At 42.3% G+C, this 19339-nt stretch overlaps 1 protein-coding gene across 15 annotated transcripts in view; it reads right to left on the bottom strand.

Moving 5' to 3' along the window:
• Window positions 1-19339, bottom strand: part of LOC122431703 (aminopeptidase O (putative)) — a 392534-nt gene that overhangs the window by 125197 nt on the left and 247998 nt on the right. For 13 of the 15 annotated variants that reach the window (XR_006266602.1, XM_043453080.1, XM_043453083.1 and 10 more), the window contains exons 8-9: window positions 1571-1673; window positions 816-923 (exon numbers count right to left, since the gene is read on the bottom strand). Coding sequence is in view for 14 of the 15 variants with exons in the window: in XM_043453080.1 (XP_043309015.1) it covers window positions 816-923; window positions 1571-1673 (211 nt within the window). In the remaining variant the exon portion in view is untranslated. Of the gene's footprint in view, window positions 1-815; window positions 924-1570; window positions 1674-10353; window positions 10638-19339 lie in introns of those variants that run through there. The other 2 variants (XM_043453075.1, XM_043453086.1) reach the window with 2 other exon arrangements.

Here is a 19339-nt window from a genome sequence, read left to right as displayed (position 1 = left end):
CACAACGTCACACACACACACACACACACACACACACACCCCCGTCTAATCTGTGCTGAGACTGCATCCTTGATTCTCCATCAGCCACGAGTGCTGTTTTCAGCGCCTCTGCCTCTTCGTTAACTTTCTCGCTATGTGCAGCTCGGCCTGACACCTGGCTAAACTGACAGAGTCTCTCTCTGATAGGCCAGGCTGTCTAAATATTTCAGTGTATCTTGTTTTTAATCTATTTAACAAATACATATGGTGCACATACTGTGTGTGAATCATATACTAAGGACCAGTGAATGAAGAGCACGGTCTGGCCTTGTCGAGCTTACACACGAATGGAAGGGAGAGAAAAGAAATGAATCCGGAAAGGAAAACATAATTATGAGGAATGGTGATGGCAATGCAGACAGTGAAAAAGGGCAGAGGGTAGAGAAGAACAGGGTGGACACATTTCTGTTCAGCAAGAGGGACTCTGGGATGGTGGTGTTGAAGCTAAGACAGAGGACGAGAAGGTGCCAACCTTGCAAAACTCATTCCAGGTGGAGGAGACAGTGGGAATCGCTTTGTTTTTGGTTTTCAAGTTCACTTCAGGTGCAACTACCCACAGCACTGTGCACATAGGACAGTTCTGGGTTACAGTATGTCCTAAAAGACCAGCTGATGACCCTCCCAGAAACACTTCTGTGTTCACTTCATTAACTTCCTATTTTTCCTATTGCACTGAAACGTAAATCTTTTCCCTACTTTTTAATACACAATCTAGTTACCACATGCCACACCCTCTCCAGCTGTATATCATGGACTCAAGAGGACTCACTAATTACCTGAGAAAGAATCAGCTGCCCATGAAAAGTGTGCACAAACTTCCTTAAAAATGAAAAATAGGTGTCCTCTCCAAGTCTTTTGGCAAGGAACCGGAGAAGGAAATAGCCCTAGAAGAAAGGAAGGGGGAATAAAGATGCCCATCATGGTTCATCAGAAAAATACTTACAAAATCAACTCTAACCTACCCACCAGCACGTTATGTTCACCTAGAAAGTTTGGACTGACCTGTCCCAGGCAGCCCTTTGCATCGTTACTAGTAGGGCTGGGTTTGGAACTTAAGGATCAACTACTCTGTTTCAACTCATCTGTCACTGTCTCATTTACCTTCATCTTACATGAGACCTGGATGTCAACTACGGACCAATAGGGAAAAGGGGCCCAGCTCCTCTCTCCTTTAGCTATCAGAAAAGGATTTTACAAATTAAAATACTAAAAAAAAAAAAAAAAATCACTCCGGTCTTCTAGTGGGAACCTGAGAGCAATTTTAAGATTCTGCTCTTCAAGGCTGACGTGAAGCAGGAAGAAGGGAGATCCAGGGAAGGGAACAGTTCACCTTCCTTTGATTCATGCTTCATGCTGGGTGTGAAATGCTTTAACTGGTGGACGATCAGAATCTGCTCAATCAAATGTCATTTACAAAGTTGACGTTATATTTGTTTTGCCCCAACCATGTTACTAACCTTCACTGTTCACATGTAAAATCTAAAAAGTCCTGCACCATAATAACTAGCTTCTGTCACTCAGAGACGCTTACCTTTAAGTAATGAACCTGCATGAAGACCTTCTCCGGATTAAGCCCATGTCTGATGACAGATGATCCTGAGTCACTCACATGGCCAGTTTTTTCTTTATTGGGTCTGAAATGATGCAGTAAAATTTTCTTTAAGTGTAGCATATTCTTAACTACTTGGACCACAATATTGCCTTATTTCTTCTTTACAGAGTTGCCCAACAGTGTCAATTCTATTCAATAGTGCCAGGTAGAATTTTAAATGGTTTATGTTATAAATTCATATACTGAACAAGGAGGGACTTATATTTTGGGTTGGCAACCTGAGGTTGGCTATTGGCAATATTTTACATCACCTTATCCAAGATTAAAGCTTGCCAGACCCTCAAGGAATCTAAGTTCCAATATGAATCATTTAAGAAACTATACACTTTTCTTTTGGTGGGAATGTTGGACTGAGAAATGCAGTGGAAAATGTAGCCTTGCTTGGAAGAGTAAAGAACTTATATATTCCAAAAAATTCTGAAAGCCCCAATGTTATCCACTTCTCTTGATTTGCATTTAGTAATTAAGGCTCCTTTCAGAAATATTTGTACTCTGAAGCCATTTTAGAATCACAAGAACAAAACAAGAAGAGGCCTAGAGGCCCAGGTTTTTTGAACAGAGAGAGACATTAGTAATCACATACTTTAACCTCCTCATTTCACAAAGGACGGAAATGGGCACACAGCAATTAAGTCCGTATCCAAGGTCTCACAGCTTGTTTTGATTCATGGGGACATTAAGGATTGAAACCAGTCTTCTTCTTATCCATCAGAGTGTTTTCCATTAAGCTCTATGGTTTTAAATATTCTAAAGAATTTCCTTAATAAAATATAATTGTGTTACAGTGACAATTCAACAACTAAATTCAAAGTAAGTGACAAAGCATTTACAGCTTTTAGCTCTTCACCAACCAGTCTCTTATCAGACAAACTCTGAAGAGCATGTGCTGGGGTGAGGGGAAGGCAAGGGTTGACAAGAGGGCTGGCTTGTCAGAAAGGCAAGAGGTTATTTTTACTTTTAGTTATATATTTATTTTTTGTTGTTTTAAAATTTATTTTGTCGACATAGAGTTGACTTACAATGTGTGTTAATGTCTGCTATACAGCAAAGTGATCCAGTTATACACATATATACATTTTTTTCATATTCTTTTCCACTATGGTTTATTACAGGATATTGAATATAGTTCCCTATGCTACACAATAGGACCTTGTTGTTTATCCATTCTATAGATAACAGTTTGCACTTACTGATCCCAAACTCCCAGTTCCTCCCTCCCTACTCTCCTTGGCAACCACAAGTCTGTTCTCTGTATCTGTGAGTCTCTTTCTGTTTCGTAGATAAGTTCACTTGTGTCACACTTGAGATTCTGCATGTAAGTTATATTATATGGTATTTGTCTTTCTTTCTGACTTACCTCACTTAGTATAATAATCTCTAGTTGCATCCATGTTGCTGCAAATGGCATTATTATTTCATCTTTTATGGCTGAGTAGTATTTCACTGTATATATACAGAGGGGTTATTTTTAAAAGCTAGTTGATCTTACAAAGTGTACTGTCTTTGGAATCTGAAAGACTTAGTGTTGACTCTCAAACCTACTACTTACTACCTGTTACTTACTAGCAGGTAACTTAAATTCTCTAATCCTCAATTTATTGATTTGCAAAAACAGGAACAACTTTACCTATCTCCCCAGTTTGGGATCAGTAGGTGCAAACTATTATCTATAGAATGGATAAACAACAAGGTCCTATGTGGGGAATAATTGAAATAATGTATGAAAAGCCCTTCGTGAGGGCAAGGGATACAGAAATCACTCAATAACTTAATAAAACTTTCTAAAGTCATTAGCAGTAAATCTTGCTGAATTCAAGGTTGGTCATCAGACGTTAGAGGCAGTAGATTCCAAGGGTTCATCCCCTTAATCCTCTGTGCCCACCGACACAAACACGGAGGGGTGTTGGACCTGAACCGCAGTGCCTGAAGATGACCCAACTTGCCAAACTAGTCCCTTCGAAGTGTGCTCTAGCTGCCAAGCAAAGAACCCATGATTAAGTCTCTGCTGAATATTCTAATTCATTATCCCAGCAGACACAAGGCTCAGAACCAGCAGATGCCTAAAGAGAAACGATGATGACCAGTCACTAGAGCTAATGTGCATAGTTTGAATTTTTCTACTTGATTCCTAGACATGACCATACTTGCAGGAATAACTATTTAGTCCCTTTCATCTTCATTTAAGACTCCGCTGAAAAAAAAAAAAAAAAAAAAGACTCCGCTGAAAAGCATTAGCTTTATTCCTGCTCTCAAGTTTGTCCTGGAGTTGAATGTTTATTTTGTAAAGATAGCCATGCTGGCTTTGCTAGGAAAGCCCACCAGTCAGAGCCTTGGGGGGAAGGAAGACTTCTCAGAGTCAGCCTGAATTCAAATCAGCTTTTCCAGCCCCGAGACAGACAGAGTTGTTTCTTTTGCCCTTGAGCCCTGAATGGAGACTGTTAGTAGGGGAGAACACTGGAAGACCAACCTAAATCTCTGCTCCAAAGGCTGGCTTCCAGGCTTAAGTTTCAAATGATGACTTTAGTTGGCACTTTTTTCCTTTGACTAAAAACAGTCCTTTCAGGAAGCACTGCTCTCTTACTCTCCTCTTCCACCCTCTCCAAGTGTTCCAAGAAAATGCTTTTATGCTGAGAGCATCCAAGGCAAACGTACAAGTCCCCAAGAGATTCCTTTTAAAGCAGACATGGTGCTGGAGAGAGCCGTGCCCAGGCGAGCTTTGTGAGAAATCAAAGTGGGTGGATTTATGAGGAAAAGATACTCCACGAGTGGAAAAGGGGTGACTTCCATGTCTGTGCTACCCTTGTTCTCATAATACCACTTACTCCAAGTCCGTGCAGGGAGACAAAGCATACAGAGAGAGCAGGGAACAAATGAACTACCACGACCTACAGTAACACATGAGTCTCACAGATGAATGAACCATCACGCCCAAAAAGACTATGGACTGTAGCCTGCCAGGCTCCTCTGTCCATGAGATTCTACAGGCTACATACAAATGTACAACTCCAGTTAAGTGAAGTCAAAGAACATGTAAAACAGATCTATAAGGATACAGATCAGAATAATGGTTACCTTCGGGAGGGAGTATTAACAGAGTAGGGAAAACAGAGAAAAGTTTCTGGGAATGTGGGAATATTCTATGTTAATCTGAGTGGGGCTTTAATGAAGATAAATAGCAAAAATCTATTGAGCCATCTAGAAACATCTGTGCACTCTAGTGTATATGTATTTCAATAAAAAAGTTAAGAAAAAAATAGATGCACATGAAATAGTACACATTTTGTGAAAATTAAATGGACTTAGTCCAGAAAAGAGACTTTGCTGTTCATGTGCCATGAACACATGACTAGGGTTAACTAAGCTCTCTACACCTAAGGACTAGTTAAACAAAAAAATTTTAATGACATTATAAGAGGCATTAAGAACTGTGGCAAATACAGTTGGCCTAATCTACTCCTATTCTCATCTATCTTCTTCACTGCCACTTGTACAATTAAGTCTGAAAAGTTAAACACTTACTTTCCAAGTGTCCTTGCAGTTACCAAGAATCAGAAGACACAGTTCAGGACATTGAGAAAAAAACCGATGTCTGCTGCGGTTGGTAGTTAGGTTTTGGGAAAGCTTTTGCCTTCCTTACTAAAGGGGAAATACCCCCCAAACATGGTGGATGGAACTGCAGCTGCCACTTTGCAACCATGAGGCAGCAAATCAACATGCAGTGGAGACTAGGATGGAATGAAAGAAGGTAAACAGTCTTTAATAGTATCATCCAGTTGCTAGCCAGCCCAAGACTACCTGCCTTCACACTTACTGTAAGAGAAAGGAACTCCCATTTGTTTGTAAGTCAACATTGCTTGACTATTCTATTAGTTGAAGCCAGATTCATTCCTAATGGATGGAGAATTGAACTAATACTAATAGCTACCATTCCTGTTTATCTCCTTGTGCTAGGTACTCTGCCAAGCTTTTTATGTATCATGTACTTGTACCCTCACAAGAACATAATGGGGTAGGTACTGTGATGATGTCCATTTAAAAGCAGAGGAAAGCAAGGCCTGGAGACAACCAAAGCTAGTAGTGGCAGAAGTGAGGCTGGAACCCAGGTCCATGGAACACCAAAGTCCTTGCTGCTTTCTGAGGCCCCCACCTCGATTGTGCCAAATACTAAGTGGAGAATCTTTGACAACATGTTTCCTCTCCCTGAAGCTCAATTTTCTCACCTGTAAAGAGTGTGATGAGGCTCAGATAATGTAAAAGCACTTTGTAACATAAAAGTGTTAAGCATCTCTTCAACATTTTACACCAGTGTTTATTTCCTTGGCTGGAACACATGGAATGTGAGAGATCAAGTTACCAAGGTCGTTTGGGCTTAAATGCCCTTGGTTTCTGTTGAACCTGGCACCGAATGTAACAACCGAGATTGGCATGACCTTCCCCTGTCCACCTCCTTCCTTTTCCACTCACTCTCAGAAGCAATATGGACATTTAAAAAGCTGTCCGATGATGGCGATATTTGATACATGATTGGATTGGGAATCAAATCTCCTGAAGAAAGAACCAATTCTGCAGGACGATTGCCAATGATGGGATTTGAGAAAAGGCCTCTGAAAGGTGCTCAAGCGTGTCAGCTTGGGTCTCAACACCTACTGCTCTGCCACAGCCCAGACGGGCCGTCTGCCAGCACTCTCCGTCTTGTACTTCTTGGCATGGAAGTGACAGCCACAACACAGCTTCATCTGTAAACCTGCTACTGCAGTGCTTCAGCCAGGGATGAAGCATCCCAGAAATGAGACAGAAAGGGGTTGATCAGCATCCCGACATCCCTGCTCCATCAGTGGCAGCTGCCCCACAGGTGCCTGATGGTCTGGTGGCAGGGCATCACTCACCCTGACGTAGTGGATGAAGTTAAATACCATCTTTGTGAATACCCCTGGAGAATTCTGAGCCCCAAATACACACGTGACATCTCCCAGGGAAGCAGCTAATACACCGGTTAAGAATCTTGACTCTGCCACTTACGTGCCATGTAATCTTGAGTGAGTCAGGCAACACCACAACTCACTTAAGCCCAGTTTTCATCTGTAAAAAGGGGGCAGTGATAGTGACTGTGGCTGTCGAAGTGTCTAAAAGCACTTAGCCAGAGTGCCTGTTGGCATTTTGTAAGCCTAGTATGCATGCGTGCATGCTGTCACTTCAGTCGTGTCCAACTCTTTGCGACCCTATGGACTGTAGCCGGCCAGGCTTCTCTGTCCATTGGATTCTCCAGGCAAGAATACTGGAGTGGGTTGCCACGACCTCCTCCAGGGGATCTTCCCGACCTAGGGATGGAACTCATGCCTCTTATGTCTCCTGCACTGGCACGTGGGTTCTTTACCACAATCATCACCTGGGAAGACCAAGCACAATATAAATAAAGCTAAGGTGGCTCAGAGGTAAAGAATCTGTCTGCAATGCAGGAGCTGTAGGAGGCGTGGGTTCGATCTCTGGGTCGGGAAGCTCCCTTGGAGGAGGGCACAGCAACCCTCTCCAGTATTCTTGCCTGCAGAACCCCATGGACAGAGGAGCCTGGCGGGCTACAGTCCACGGGGTCGTAAAGAGTTGACATGACTGAAGTGACTTAGCACGCTTGCACAGTCTCATCATAGTGAATACTGATTGTGCCAGCTAAGCCTTCCTCTGACAGGCAAAGATATTAGAAAGACATCACCCTATAGTCACATGTGTACAACGCTATTATTGGGGGAAGCAGGGGAAAGGAAACACAGGAACTCTATTATTTCAGTAGTTATTCGCACATCTAAAATTATTTGAAAATAAAAATTAAAAAAGAATTGACGAGGCACATAAATGCAGTCCCACGCCTTCTCTTCATGTTAGTTAATCTTAGTTGCTCAGTCGTGTCTGACTCTTTGCAACCCCGTAGACTGTAGCCCACCAGGCTCCTCTGTCCATGGGATTCTCCAGGCAAGAATACCGGAGCGGGGTGCCATTTCCTTCTCCAGGGGATCTTCCTGATCCAAGGATTGAACTTGCATTTCTTACATCTCCTGCATTGGCGGGCAGGTTCTTTACCACTAGTGCCACCTGTGCAGACACCCCTGATTTGGAGTGTAAACCCTCCTGTGGCTGATCTGTAAGCCTGCTCCTTGCTGTATCATCATCAGAAAACAAACTGGGAAAAAAAAATTCAAGTATTGCTTAAAATTCTAGTAAGCTAGGTCTGGGCATATTCCTGACACTCTCTGCCCCCGCCCCCCACCCCAACCCCGTACAGTCTATACCACTCTGTGAAGAGATTAATAAAATTCTGGGTGAAAAATGGCGGCAGAATGATTGAAAGTATAGGAATAATATGGTCTTCTCATTTGTTTTTGCAACAATTTTTCCATCTATAAAATGTGCTGCATAATGAACGCTTGTTACTGCCTTGCCTTTGGACAGTGTTACCAAAGAGGATAGGACAAAAGTTTGTGCACACCTTTAACTAATGAAGTTGTACCTTGTCAAAGCTACTGGTGTTTGGCAAGTTTGATTATCTGTGTGTTTTTCACAGTGGATTTAACAGCTACCCAGCATGAAGGTTTTTTCCCATCAGGGACCATTATCCTATAGCAGACACAGCAGGCTACCACGCCAGTGTTGAAACAGGCAATTGATAAAATGATTTAAGACAGAAAGAGGCACCTCTCCAGGGAGCCACAGGAAAGTGATAAGGTATATTCTGTCCCCTGAGGGTGAAAGAAGCCAGTGGTTGGTACATAGAGCAGGAGAGGTCAGCTGCTGATGAGGGCGATGAGAAAAGACTCTGTAGTTAGCAGAACTGTGGAAAACACAAAAAACTCCACACATTTGATAAGCAGGGCAGGGAAATGAAAGAAAAAACTTAGAAAAGCGGGAAGTAATGAGCATTAATAAAAAACCAAAATAGTCCTTGAGTTTTGAATGGCCATAAATCAGAAATTCCTTTCTAAGAATGAAATCCCCCGAACGGATTAATACAATTAGTCTGCACAGTATATCATCATATTCAGCACACCAAGAGGTAATTTGCACTGTTTTCAAAGGAGACAAAGAAGCAAATGAGCAAAGTGTGCCCAGGATAAGGGGGTGTTGTAAGAGGGCATGTACAAAAGAGGAAAGGGGGGATGCTGGAGGATGCTATCTACAAGAGCTGGGAAGCTGGAAATTTGTTGCCAGAAAGGCAGACATTCCGAATGAGTTCGTGCTAAGGGAGAATGCCCAGGACAATAAAAAGGGCTTTTGCAGCAATGTTTAGAGCCTAAAGAAAACCAAGTGTTAAGAGGTGACAGGATGAACAGAACTACTTGACTCCCACTTTGCTTCAAACTTTCTGCCAGGAGAATAAATTACAAGCTATACATGGTAGAACAAGCATTGTTATGTGGGAACTAATGTTTCATATTTGAGAACTGATTCTTGGTGTCAGTGGACAGGGTGACTTCACCATTTACAGAAGTTCTGACTCCAGGCCAGGTGAGGGGCATGCCACAGCTCAGAAAGCTTTCCACCTGCAATCACAGGCCTCTGGAAGCATCAAATCATGGAGACAATGGGAAGGGGACGATGGAGATAGACAAATGTCATTCCGATTTTGCAAAGGAAGATGGAATAAGAGGAAGGGAAGCAAAGTCTGTGACTGTGTATCGAACAGATAGCTTGTGGGCAGTTAGAAAATGATGGGCTGCAAGGAGGTAGCATGGGATCTTGAGGGCAACTTCCAGAAATTCACTGTGGGTATCAGCATCCTGACTTCTCTAAGGCAGCTGGCAGGATGGAGGTAGTGGTGAGCACATGGTGGCTGTTTCAGAGTTTTGAAGAGGTTAAAAAACAGAACCTCAAGGCTGCTGATTAATTACTTGCTATAACTGGGAGGGAGTCCTTCCAAGGAATGATGACTTACTGGCTTAATAAATTTGCAAATGAGTTGAGTATGGAAGTCTAACTGGTTGACTGATAGCATCTACAGTAAAGAACAGAAACCACAGGCTGGAATGAAGATCCAAAATTAATAAAATACCAGTCAAGAAGGACAAAGAAGCTTTTAAAAGTATTTAACTATGAAGAAGATTTGGTATATTAAATTGTCTATAAACTTAACAGGCAGCAAGAGGTGATGTGGCTTTCCAAAACAATAAACAAGTAATAGGTGAGATCAATAGGAGCAATGAGAATTAACAGGGAGTCCTGCTGGGGATAGGGGCAGACAGCAGGGAGAGAGGACTCTGGAGCCAGACTCGCCTCTGCTTTCATCCTGGCTCCGCCACTTCCTAGAGGTAGAAAGGTAGTCAGTTGCTATACTCATGCTGTTTCCTCACTCATCAAATGGGGAGGAAGACGGTACTGGTACCTAGAGCCATTTTGAGGACTAAATAAGTGTATGTAGAGTGCTTAGCATAGTGTTTAGCACATCAGAAGCACTCAATGAATGTAACTAAGGGGAAAAAAAAAGCATAGTGATTGGAATGGTAAGACTGCCCTGAGGTGTATAATACCAAGTTTAAAAATGGAATATGTTCAATACTTTGGCCACCTGATGCGAAGAGCTGACTCATTGGAAAAGACCCTAATGCTGGGAAAGATTGAAGGCAGGAGAAGAGGGCAACAGAGGATGAGATGGTTAGATGGCATCACTGATTCAATGGACATGAACTTGGGCAAACCTGCAGGAGATGGTGAGGGACAGGGAAGCCTGCATGCTGCAGTCGATGGGGTCATGAAGAGTCGGACACAACTTGGTGACTGAACAACAAAAATGGTCTACATGTGAGCGCCTTCAACTAACTCTATTATTTCTGAGTTATCCAGATGAAGGGAAGCAATAATAGTTCCAGTGCAGTCTTCACAGGTGTAACCTCAAATAGAGTGCAGTATTCAGCTCAGGTGTCCATTGGAGAAGGCCATTGTCAACAAAGAGAACAGCTAAGAACCACACTCAAGGAGGGAAGTGTTCTCCCAACCCTGTGACCTAGTGACGAGAAAAGGAAAGACCACGGCCTTCAGATACATGGATTGTTTGGGGGAGAATGGGCAAATCCTGTGCAACTCTGGAGATGAGGGCTAAGAGGACAGACTATATATGGAGGCAGGCTCCAGCTTAAGCTAAGGAAGGCTGTTCCAACACAAGCAGTTCCCACAGGAGCAGTGAGGACAGAATCCTCGGAATACTCAGGTAGAAGCTGGGTGGCTGTCAGGGAGATAGAAGGTTAGGCAAAAGCACTTCTAAGGTCCTTTCTGACCTAACAGTCTATGATTTTATGAGGTAAGAGAGCCCAGAGTATATTTAAGCTGCAGCATTTAGAAGTAAAACATTATTCCTCCAGTACAATGGAGTTAGTAGGTTTGCTAGGCAGCCTTGGCGGTGGTGGTGGTTTAGTCACTCAGTCATATCCAACTCTTGTGACCCCATGGACTGTATCCCGCCACGCTCCTCTGTCCATGGGATTCTCCAGGCAAGAATGCTGGAGTGGGTTGCCATTTTCTTCTCCAGGGAATCTTCCCAACTCAGGAATAGAACCCTGGTCTCCTGCCTTTTAGGCATATTCTTTACCCACTGAGCTATGAGGGAAGATCAATCGCTATGCAGCCTTAGCCTCACCAAATCCACGAAGGGTGATTTTGATGTAAAACAAACAAAAAAACCCCTAAATGAATTAAAGGAACCATAAGTGAATTTTATTCAACCACATATATTCCGGGCTAGGCTTAGCTAAACAGCATAGTATCCAAGCAATACAAGGTTCTTGTTACTTTTTGTACAGTGTTGTCTTCGAGAGGTGAATGCAACATACCTGAACTAGTATCCTCATAAGCCAGGATAAAAGGGGCCTCACCCTGTTCAGGGCTAAGGTGATCATAACAGAACACGGGCTGTCAGCCTGCTATACCCATTCAGAACACAGGAATACAGAGAACCTGAAAGTTCCAGGAAGCAAAAGTAGAAAGGGGAAAAAATGGAAAACTTTTTTTTTTTTTGGTAATGTCAGAACAAAACAAAAACTCCATGACTTTATCTCAGAAAGAGGCAAAAGAAACACATATGACTTCATTTGACGAGGGGAGGTTAGAAGCACGCTTTGAACACTGACAAGCATGTGTGGAACCGTATGCTGAAATAATGGGCAGGATCGTCTCCTCTTATGACTCAGAGAGGAGCAGATGGTCTGTGGGAGCGGAGAAGGACTTTTCCCTCCTGGGTGGAGAACGGCACCATGCTGAGGACTGGAGCTGGCAGGGGATGGAGGGCTCGCCTGAGTTTGCAGCCCAACACACACCTGGACGTAAAACAGGACGAGTAGTTGGGAGAGCAGCTCTGTGTACGCTATGGAGGCCTTACGTCGAATATGCTGTGCACTAATGGTAAGTGTAAGGTAAGACTAGTCCACACGGTGTGGTTTGTAAAAGCAAAAATCTAGGAATTATCAATATGTCCAAAGGGTAACAAATGGTTAGTCAGTCATGGGATAGTCATAACCTGGAATATTTTGGAGCAGTTAAAAAAAAAAAAAAAGGCTTTTTGTGTGTCAATAACAGCACAATCATCAGGATTACCCAGGGTGGAAAAAATTAACACACGCACTGGTGTGTATATACTTGTACTTGATGGATGCTTCCTTGGAAGTGAATCATCTCTGCGTGGGGTGTTGTACCACAGACACCATGGCGACATCTTCCTGGCATCCAGCATTGGGAGCGGCTCCTTCGGTCGCATCCACAGCCTTGAGGACAGCAGCTGCCTCCTGCCTTAAGTTCTCCTTCTAGCTCTCTTTTGGAAAACTGCTGGTCAACCCTACTAAGGTTACAGTGATGTTATACAACATCCAGTGATTTCTATCAATCTCTCTCTTTTTTAAACAATTGAGAAAAGATGTAACTTGTGTATCATAAAATATACCTTTTAAAAAATGTATAATTCGATGGTTTTCACAAGGTTTTCACAAGGTTGTGAAAACACCACCAGTATCGAATTCCAGACATTTGCATGACCCCCCAAAGAAACCCCATAAGCAGTCACTTTCTACTTTCTCCTTCTCCCTCAGACCCTGATAACCATTAGTCTACTTCTTGTGTCAATGTGCACGCATGCTCAGTTGCTTTAGCCATGTTTGACTTTTTGTGATCCTATGGACTGTAGCTTGCCAGGCTCCTCTGACCAGGGATTCTCCAGGCAAGAATACTGGAGTGGGTTGCCATGCATGCCCTCCTCCAAGGGATCTTCCCAACCCAGGAATCGAGCCCATGTCTCCTGAGCTTCCTGCATTGCAGGCAGTTTCTCTACTGCTGAGCCATCGGGGAAGCTCTCTTATCTCTATAGATTTGCCTATTCTGGATGTTTCAGATAAATGGAATCATACAACATTTCCTTTTATGTCTAGCTTCTTGCAGTTGGCATAGTGTTTTCGAGATTCATCCACTCATGTAGCAGGTGCCAATGCTCCAGTTCCTTCTTATGGCTAATGAATATTCCATTGTATGAATATAACACATTTACCAATTCATCTGCTGATGGACAGGGGCTGCTTCCACTTTTTGGTTATTAAGAATAATGCTACTATGAACATTCCTGTACGTGTTTTTGTATGAACTTATGTTTTTGTTTCTCATATAAACTTCAAAGTGAAATCTCTGGTTTGTATGGTAACTCTATGTTTAAACTTCTGAGGATCTGCTGGACTGCTTTCCAAAGGAACTGCATTGTTTTACATTCCCACCAACAGTGTATGAGGGTTCTAATTTTTCCAAACCCTCATTGTCCTTTTCGACTATCTTTCCAGGTGGCCTAGTGGTAAAGAACCCTCCTGCCAATGCAAAAGACATAAGACACTTGGGTTCGATCCCTGGGTCAGGAAGATCCCGTGGAAGAGGACATGGCAGCCCACTCAGTATTCTTGCATAGAGAATCCCAGGGACAGAGGAGCCTGGGGTTACAAAGAGTTGGACACAACTGAAGCGATTCAGCACATTCTAGTAAGTATAAACTAATATTTCACTGAGGCTTTGATTTGCATTTCCCTGATGACTAATAATGTCAAGCATTGTATGTGCTTTTTGGCCATTGTATATCTCCTTTGGAGAAATGTCTATTCAGATCCTTTAATTATCTTTAAATTGAGTTATTTGTCTTTTTATTGAGTTGTAAGAGTTCTTTATACATCCTAGATACAAGTCCTTCAGAATTATAATTTGCTTTCTCTTATATTATATATATAATAAAGTATATTATAATATACCTTCTTTCATTCTGTAGGTTGTCTTTTCACTTTCTTGATGGAATTCTTTGAAACACAAAAGTTTGAAATTTATAAAGTCCAATTTATTGATACTTTCTTTCTTCGATTTTTGACCCTCCATAGGTGTCATATCTAAGAAACTGTTACTTAATCCAAGCTCATGAAGACTTATACCTATGGCTTTTCCCCCTAATAGTTTAATAGCTTTAACTTACATTTAGGTCTTTGATCTGTGTTGAGTCTGTTTTTGTATGTGATGTGAAGCAGACAGTCTGATTTCATTCTTCTGCATGGGGATATCTAGCTGTCCCATGCACATCTGTTGAAAAGAATATTCTTTCCCCCAATTAATAGTTCTGGCACCCTTGTCAGAAACCAACTGACTGGACTTCCCTAGTGGTACAGTGGGTAAGAACCCACCTGCCAATGCAGGAGACATGAGTTCGATCCCTGGTCCAAGAAGATTCCACATGCCATGAAGCAATTAAGCTCAACTACTGAGCCTGCATGTTGCAAGCAGTGAAGCCCCTGTGCCTAGAGCCTGTGCTCCACAAGGGAAAATACCGCATTGTGAAGCCTGGGCACCACAACAAAGAGTAGCCCCCAGCGAAAGCACTGGCGCAGCAACAAAGACCCAGTGTAACCAAAAAAAAAAAAACAAACCAAAAAACTAACTGACCATGAATGACAGTGTTTGTTTCTAGATTCTCAATTTTATTCCATTGATCTACTTGTCTGCCCGCATGCCAGTACCATGCTGTCTTCATTCCTGTAACTTGGTTGTTGTCACATCCAACTCTTGTGACATCATGAGCTGTAGCCCTCCAGGCTCCTCTGTCCATGGGATTTTCCAGGCAAGAATACTGGAGTGGGTTGCCATTTCCTTCTCCAGGGGATATTCCTGACCCAGGGATGGAACCAGAATCTCCTGCTTGGCAGGCAGGTTCTTTACCAGCGAGCCACCTTGGAAGCACATTGTAACTTTGTAATAAGTATTAAAACTGAGAAGTATGAGTACTCTGCTTTCATTCTTCAAGACTGTTTTGGCTGTTCTGGGTCTCTTGAATTTCCATATGAACTTTAGGATCAGCTTGTCCATTTTTGCAAAAAAAGAAAAGAAAGACTGCTGAAATTTTGGCAGGGATTATACTTAATCTGTAGATCAGTGTGGGGAGGATTGCATCTTAACAATCCTGTCTTTCAATTCATGAACACAAGATGATTTTCCATTTATTCAGTTCTTCAATTTCTTTCAACAGAGTTTTATAGTTTTTAGTATGTTTTGCACTTCTTTTGTTAAACTTATTCCTAAGTATTTTATCATTTTTGATGTTATAAATGAATTTGTCTTTTAATTTCCTTTTCAGATTATTATAGCTAGTGTAAAGAAACACAACTGTCTTAATGAATAGGTAAAGAAGATGTGGTACATATATACAATGGAATATTACTCAGCCCTAAAAAAGAAAGATTGTTATTTTGCAGCAACATGGATGGGCCTAGAAATTAACATACTAAGTGAAGTAAATCAGACAGAGAAGGACTAATATTATATAATATCACTTATAATGTGGAATCTAAAAAGTAGTACAAATTAACTTATTTATAAAACAGAACAGACTCATAGACATAGAAAACAAACTTATGGTTATCAGAGGGGAAGTCCAGGAGAGAGATAAACTGGGAATTTGGCTTAACAGATATACATTACCATATATAAAGAAGATAAACAATAGGATTTATTGTATAGCACAGGGAATTATAGTCAATATCTTGTAAACCACCTAAACGGAAAATAATGTGAAAACGATATCTATCTTTTTTGGGCTTAGCGGTAAAGAAACTGCCTGCCAGTGCAGGAGATGCAAGAGATGCCAGTTCAGTCCCTGGGTCAGGAAGATCTCCTGGCAAAGGAAATGGCAACCAACTCCAGTATTCCTGCCTGGAAAATCCCATGGACAGAGGAGCCTGGTGGGCTAGAGTCCATGGCATTGCAAAGAGTTGGATGTGATTGAGCACACACATGAGCATAGCATCTCTCTCTCTCCATATATATATAAAAATATAAAATCACTGAATCACTTTGCTGTACATCTGAAACTAACACAATATTCAATCAAAACAGAAAGAAGCACAACTGTGTTTTGTATACTGCTCTTGTATCTTGCAATCTTAATAAGCTTGTTTATTAGTTTTAACAGTGTTTGGGGGGTGGATTCCTTAGAATTTTTCATATAGATTACGCCATCCACAAAAAGATAGTTTTACTTCTTCCTTTCCAATGTGAACGTCTTTTATTTTACTTTCTTAGCTAATTACTTTGACTAGACCCTACAGTACAACGTTTAACAGAAATACAATCCCTCTTTTTTATCCCTTCTCTCTTCAACCATTGACTTGAAAAGATGAGGAGCCCCTATGAAATTGGGTTTTAATATGTAGTAAGATTTTTTTTTTTTTTTACTATTTGTTAATATTTTGGGCTATCCTCATAGCTCAGTCAGTAAAGAATCTGCCTGCAATGCGGGAGACCCAGGTTCGATTCCTGGGTCAGGAAGGTCCCCTGGAGAAGGAAATGGCAACCCGCTCCAGTACTCTTGCCTAAAGAATTCCATGGAGAGAGGAGTCTGGCTGGCTACAGTCCACATGTCGCAAGAGTCGGACCTGACTTAGTGACTAAACCACCACCAAAATATTTTTCTCTTGTGTCTCTGCAGCAGGTTCAAATAGCTGTACAGCTTTTGTCAGTCATTCTTGGTCAAAACAATTGGCCAAAACACAAACTAAATGCAGAGCACGAGGGAGACAAACGAGGAGAAAACAAATAATCTGTAGAAGAGAGTCAGTTTAGGATTACATGAGATCACAGGCAGAAGTAGAGGTTCAGAGTTTTTCTGAATGGCAAATTAGTACTCATTAGCCAAGAATGTAATGTAGATAGTGCTAGAATTGGCTGAGGGCATGAGATAGCCTCAGAAGATGAGCAAAATAGGACTGAACTATTATAGAGTAGTTTATGTAATATAGGAATTATTTTTTAGGAAAATATTTCATAAGCAAATAGCATTATAATGAATCAGTACCTCACAGGGTTGTAATACAGGAAAATTATGCATATATGCTTATAAGCCTTATTTTCCAAAGGATTCACAAGACAATATGATTATCTTAGGGTGAGGACTACAGTGGTAGGGATGGAATTTTATACTTTTCTCACAAAGGTCCGTCTAGTCAAGGCTATGGTTTTTCCAGTGGTCATGTATAGATGTGAGAGTTGGACTATAAAGAAAGCTGAGCACAGAAGAATTGATGCTTTCGAATTGTGGTGTTGGAGAAGACTCTTGAGAGTCCAGGAAATCGGTCCTGAATATTCATTGGAAGGACTGATGCTAAAGCTGAAACTCCAATACTTTGGCCACCTGATGCAAAGAGCTGACTCATTTGAAAAGACCCTGATGCTGGGAAAGATTGAGGGCAGGAGGAGAAGGGGACGACAGAGGATGAGATGGTTGGGGCATCACCGACTCAATGGACATGGGTTTGGGTGGACTCCAGGTGTTGGTGACGGACAGGGAGGCCTGGCGTGCTGCGGTTCATGGGGTCACAAAGAGTCGGACACGACTGAGTGACTGAACTGAAAGTGAAACTGAGTTTTCTTTTTTTTTTTTTAAACATGGTTAGGTTAACTAAGTAGTGCTTATGAACTACTTTATTTCTTCAAAAAAGAAACACCAGATACATTACATATGTAATTATGGGCCTATCAAAGAGAATTCTACCCCTCCCTTAGAAATACTTGAGTGATGAGTAACCAGAGAATGGTCTGAAAAATGAAGAAGGGAAGGGTTATTTGAGTCAACTCTTCAGGATGTGTCTGTCATCTTTGCTGGGTAAAAGAAGTGTGAGCTGAGGGTGTCCCTCCACCCTCAGGAACTGAGTGGGCAGCTCACGGGGGTGGAGCTGGCCTTTGAGACAGGAAAGGGCAGGGTGTGTTTCTGGTTGGCTGGGAGCCTCTTGAGTTTTTCAGAAAATGCTGGCACAGGTACAGCTGCCTCCTGTCACGAAAGGGGAGAAGCAGTCTATACAGCTAGCTGCCCAGCATGTGGGATTCAAACCAAAAACAACAACAAAGAACCAGAAACAATAAAGCAGACAGGGATAATGGGGTGGAGGGGGCCTTGAGCCTGAGTGATGGCGGGTGGAGGGCAGGAGTCCCAAGATACAGACATCGAGAACCTCGCAGGCCAGTGCTAGTGGTCTGAGCCCGGGTTGGAACTCTTGAGGGCCATAGACCAAAGAATGTTCTTCTTCTCAGGGCTGTAGTCAGATTCTGCACAGAGGCCAGGGAAGCTGTACAGAGCAGATCCAGAGGGGACACCAGGGTGGCCCTTATGTAGAGATTAGACCAGAATAGGTTCCCAAGAGTCTTAGAAGCATTGCCAAGTTAATTCTTTCCTCAGGCTGTTCATTTGAGCATCTTTGTTTAATGTTCAGAGTTTGGGGGTGGGGGTGGGGGGTGGCGCAGTGTGCTTGCTTTTAATCTTACCCTTTCCGTTTGTAACCAGGCATTCTTCTACTTTTAAAAAAAATGCTCTCTGGGGAATTCCCTGGCAGTCCAGTGGTTGAAGCTCTGAGCTTCCACTACAGGGGGTTCAGGTTCAATCCCTGGTTAGGGAACTAAGAACCCACATGCTGAGTGGGGTGTGGACAATAACTAACTAACTTTAAAAAAAAAAAAATTCTCTTAACTTCTTAGCAAAATGAACTTTGGAACATTCTAGCCAACTGGAAGTTTGTGAGGAGGAAAGGTAGGTGTTTCTAGGCTCTGCTTGGTAAAGAGACAGGAGCAGGGTGCCTCCGTGGTCGCCAGCTAGAGGGTGGCAGTCATGAAAGAAGAGACAGAAACCAGAATAAACCAGGAGAGAATGAGGCTGGCCGAGGGGGCTGCGTCCTTGCGCCCCCTGTCTCTTGTTGAGCAAACATTTACCTGGTGCCAGAGGGTCTAGATGACAGTATCTAACATGGGTTGAGTATTTACTATAGGTTGAACCACAGAAAATTCACAACACTCAAGTCATTTTAGATGCATCGAAATGGCAATTTCCTGTGATTTAATCTAACGCGTGTGTTCTAAATGATTTGCGTGTACTCATCACATTTATTGCTCACATTCACCTATAAAATGGAAACTGTTGTGTTACTATTCCCATTCTACCGTGAGGAGCTAAGCTCAGTATGGTTGTGTATCTCGCTCAAGGTCACATAGCAATTAGTAGGGTCAGCACTGGACTCAAATCCAGGCGTTTGGCTTCGAGGCTGACTTAACCCTATGCTACTTTTCCTGGGTTGAGAACTGAACACTAACGAGCTCTGGAGAGAGTTTAGGTCTGCATCCTCAGACAACTTTTTTCTAAAAAGAGGCAGGGTAGACTAGGTCTCG

This window comes from Cervus canadensis, chromosome 30 (assembly GCF_019320065.1).
Source record: "Cervus canadensis isolate Bull #8, Minnesota chromosome 30, ASM1932006v1, whole genome shotgun sequence".
NCBI lineage: Eukaryota > Metazoa > Chordata > Mammalia > Artiodactyla > Cervidae > Cervus > Cervus canadensis.
Note: the sequence above shows the minus strand (reverse complement) of the source record. Positions and strands in the feature narration are given on the sequence as shown.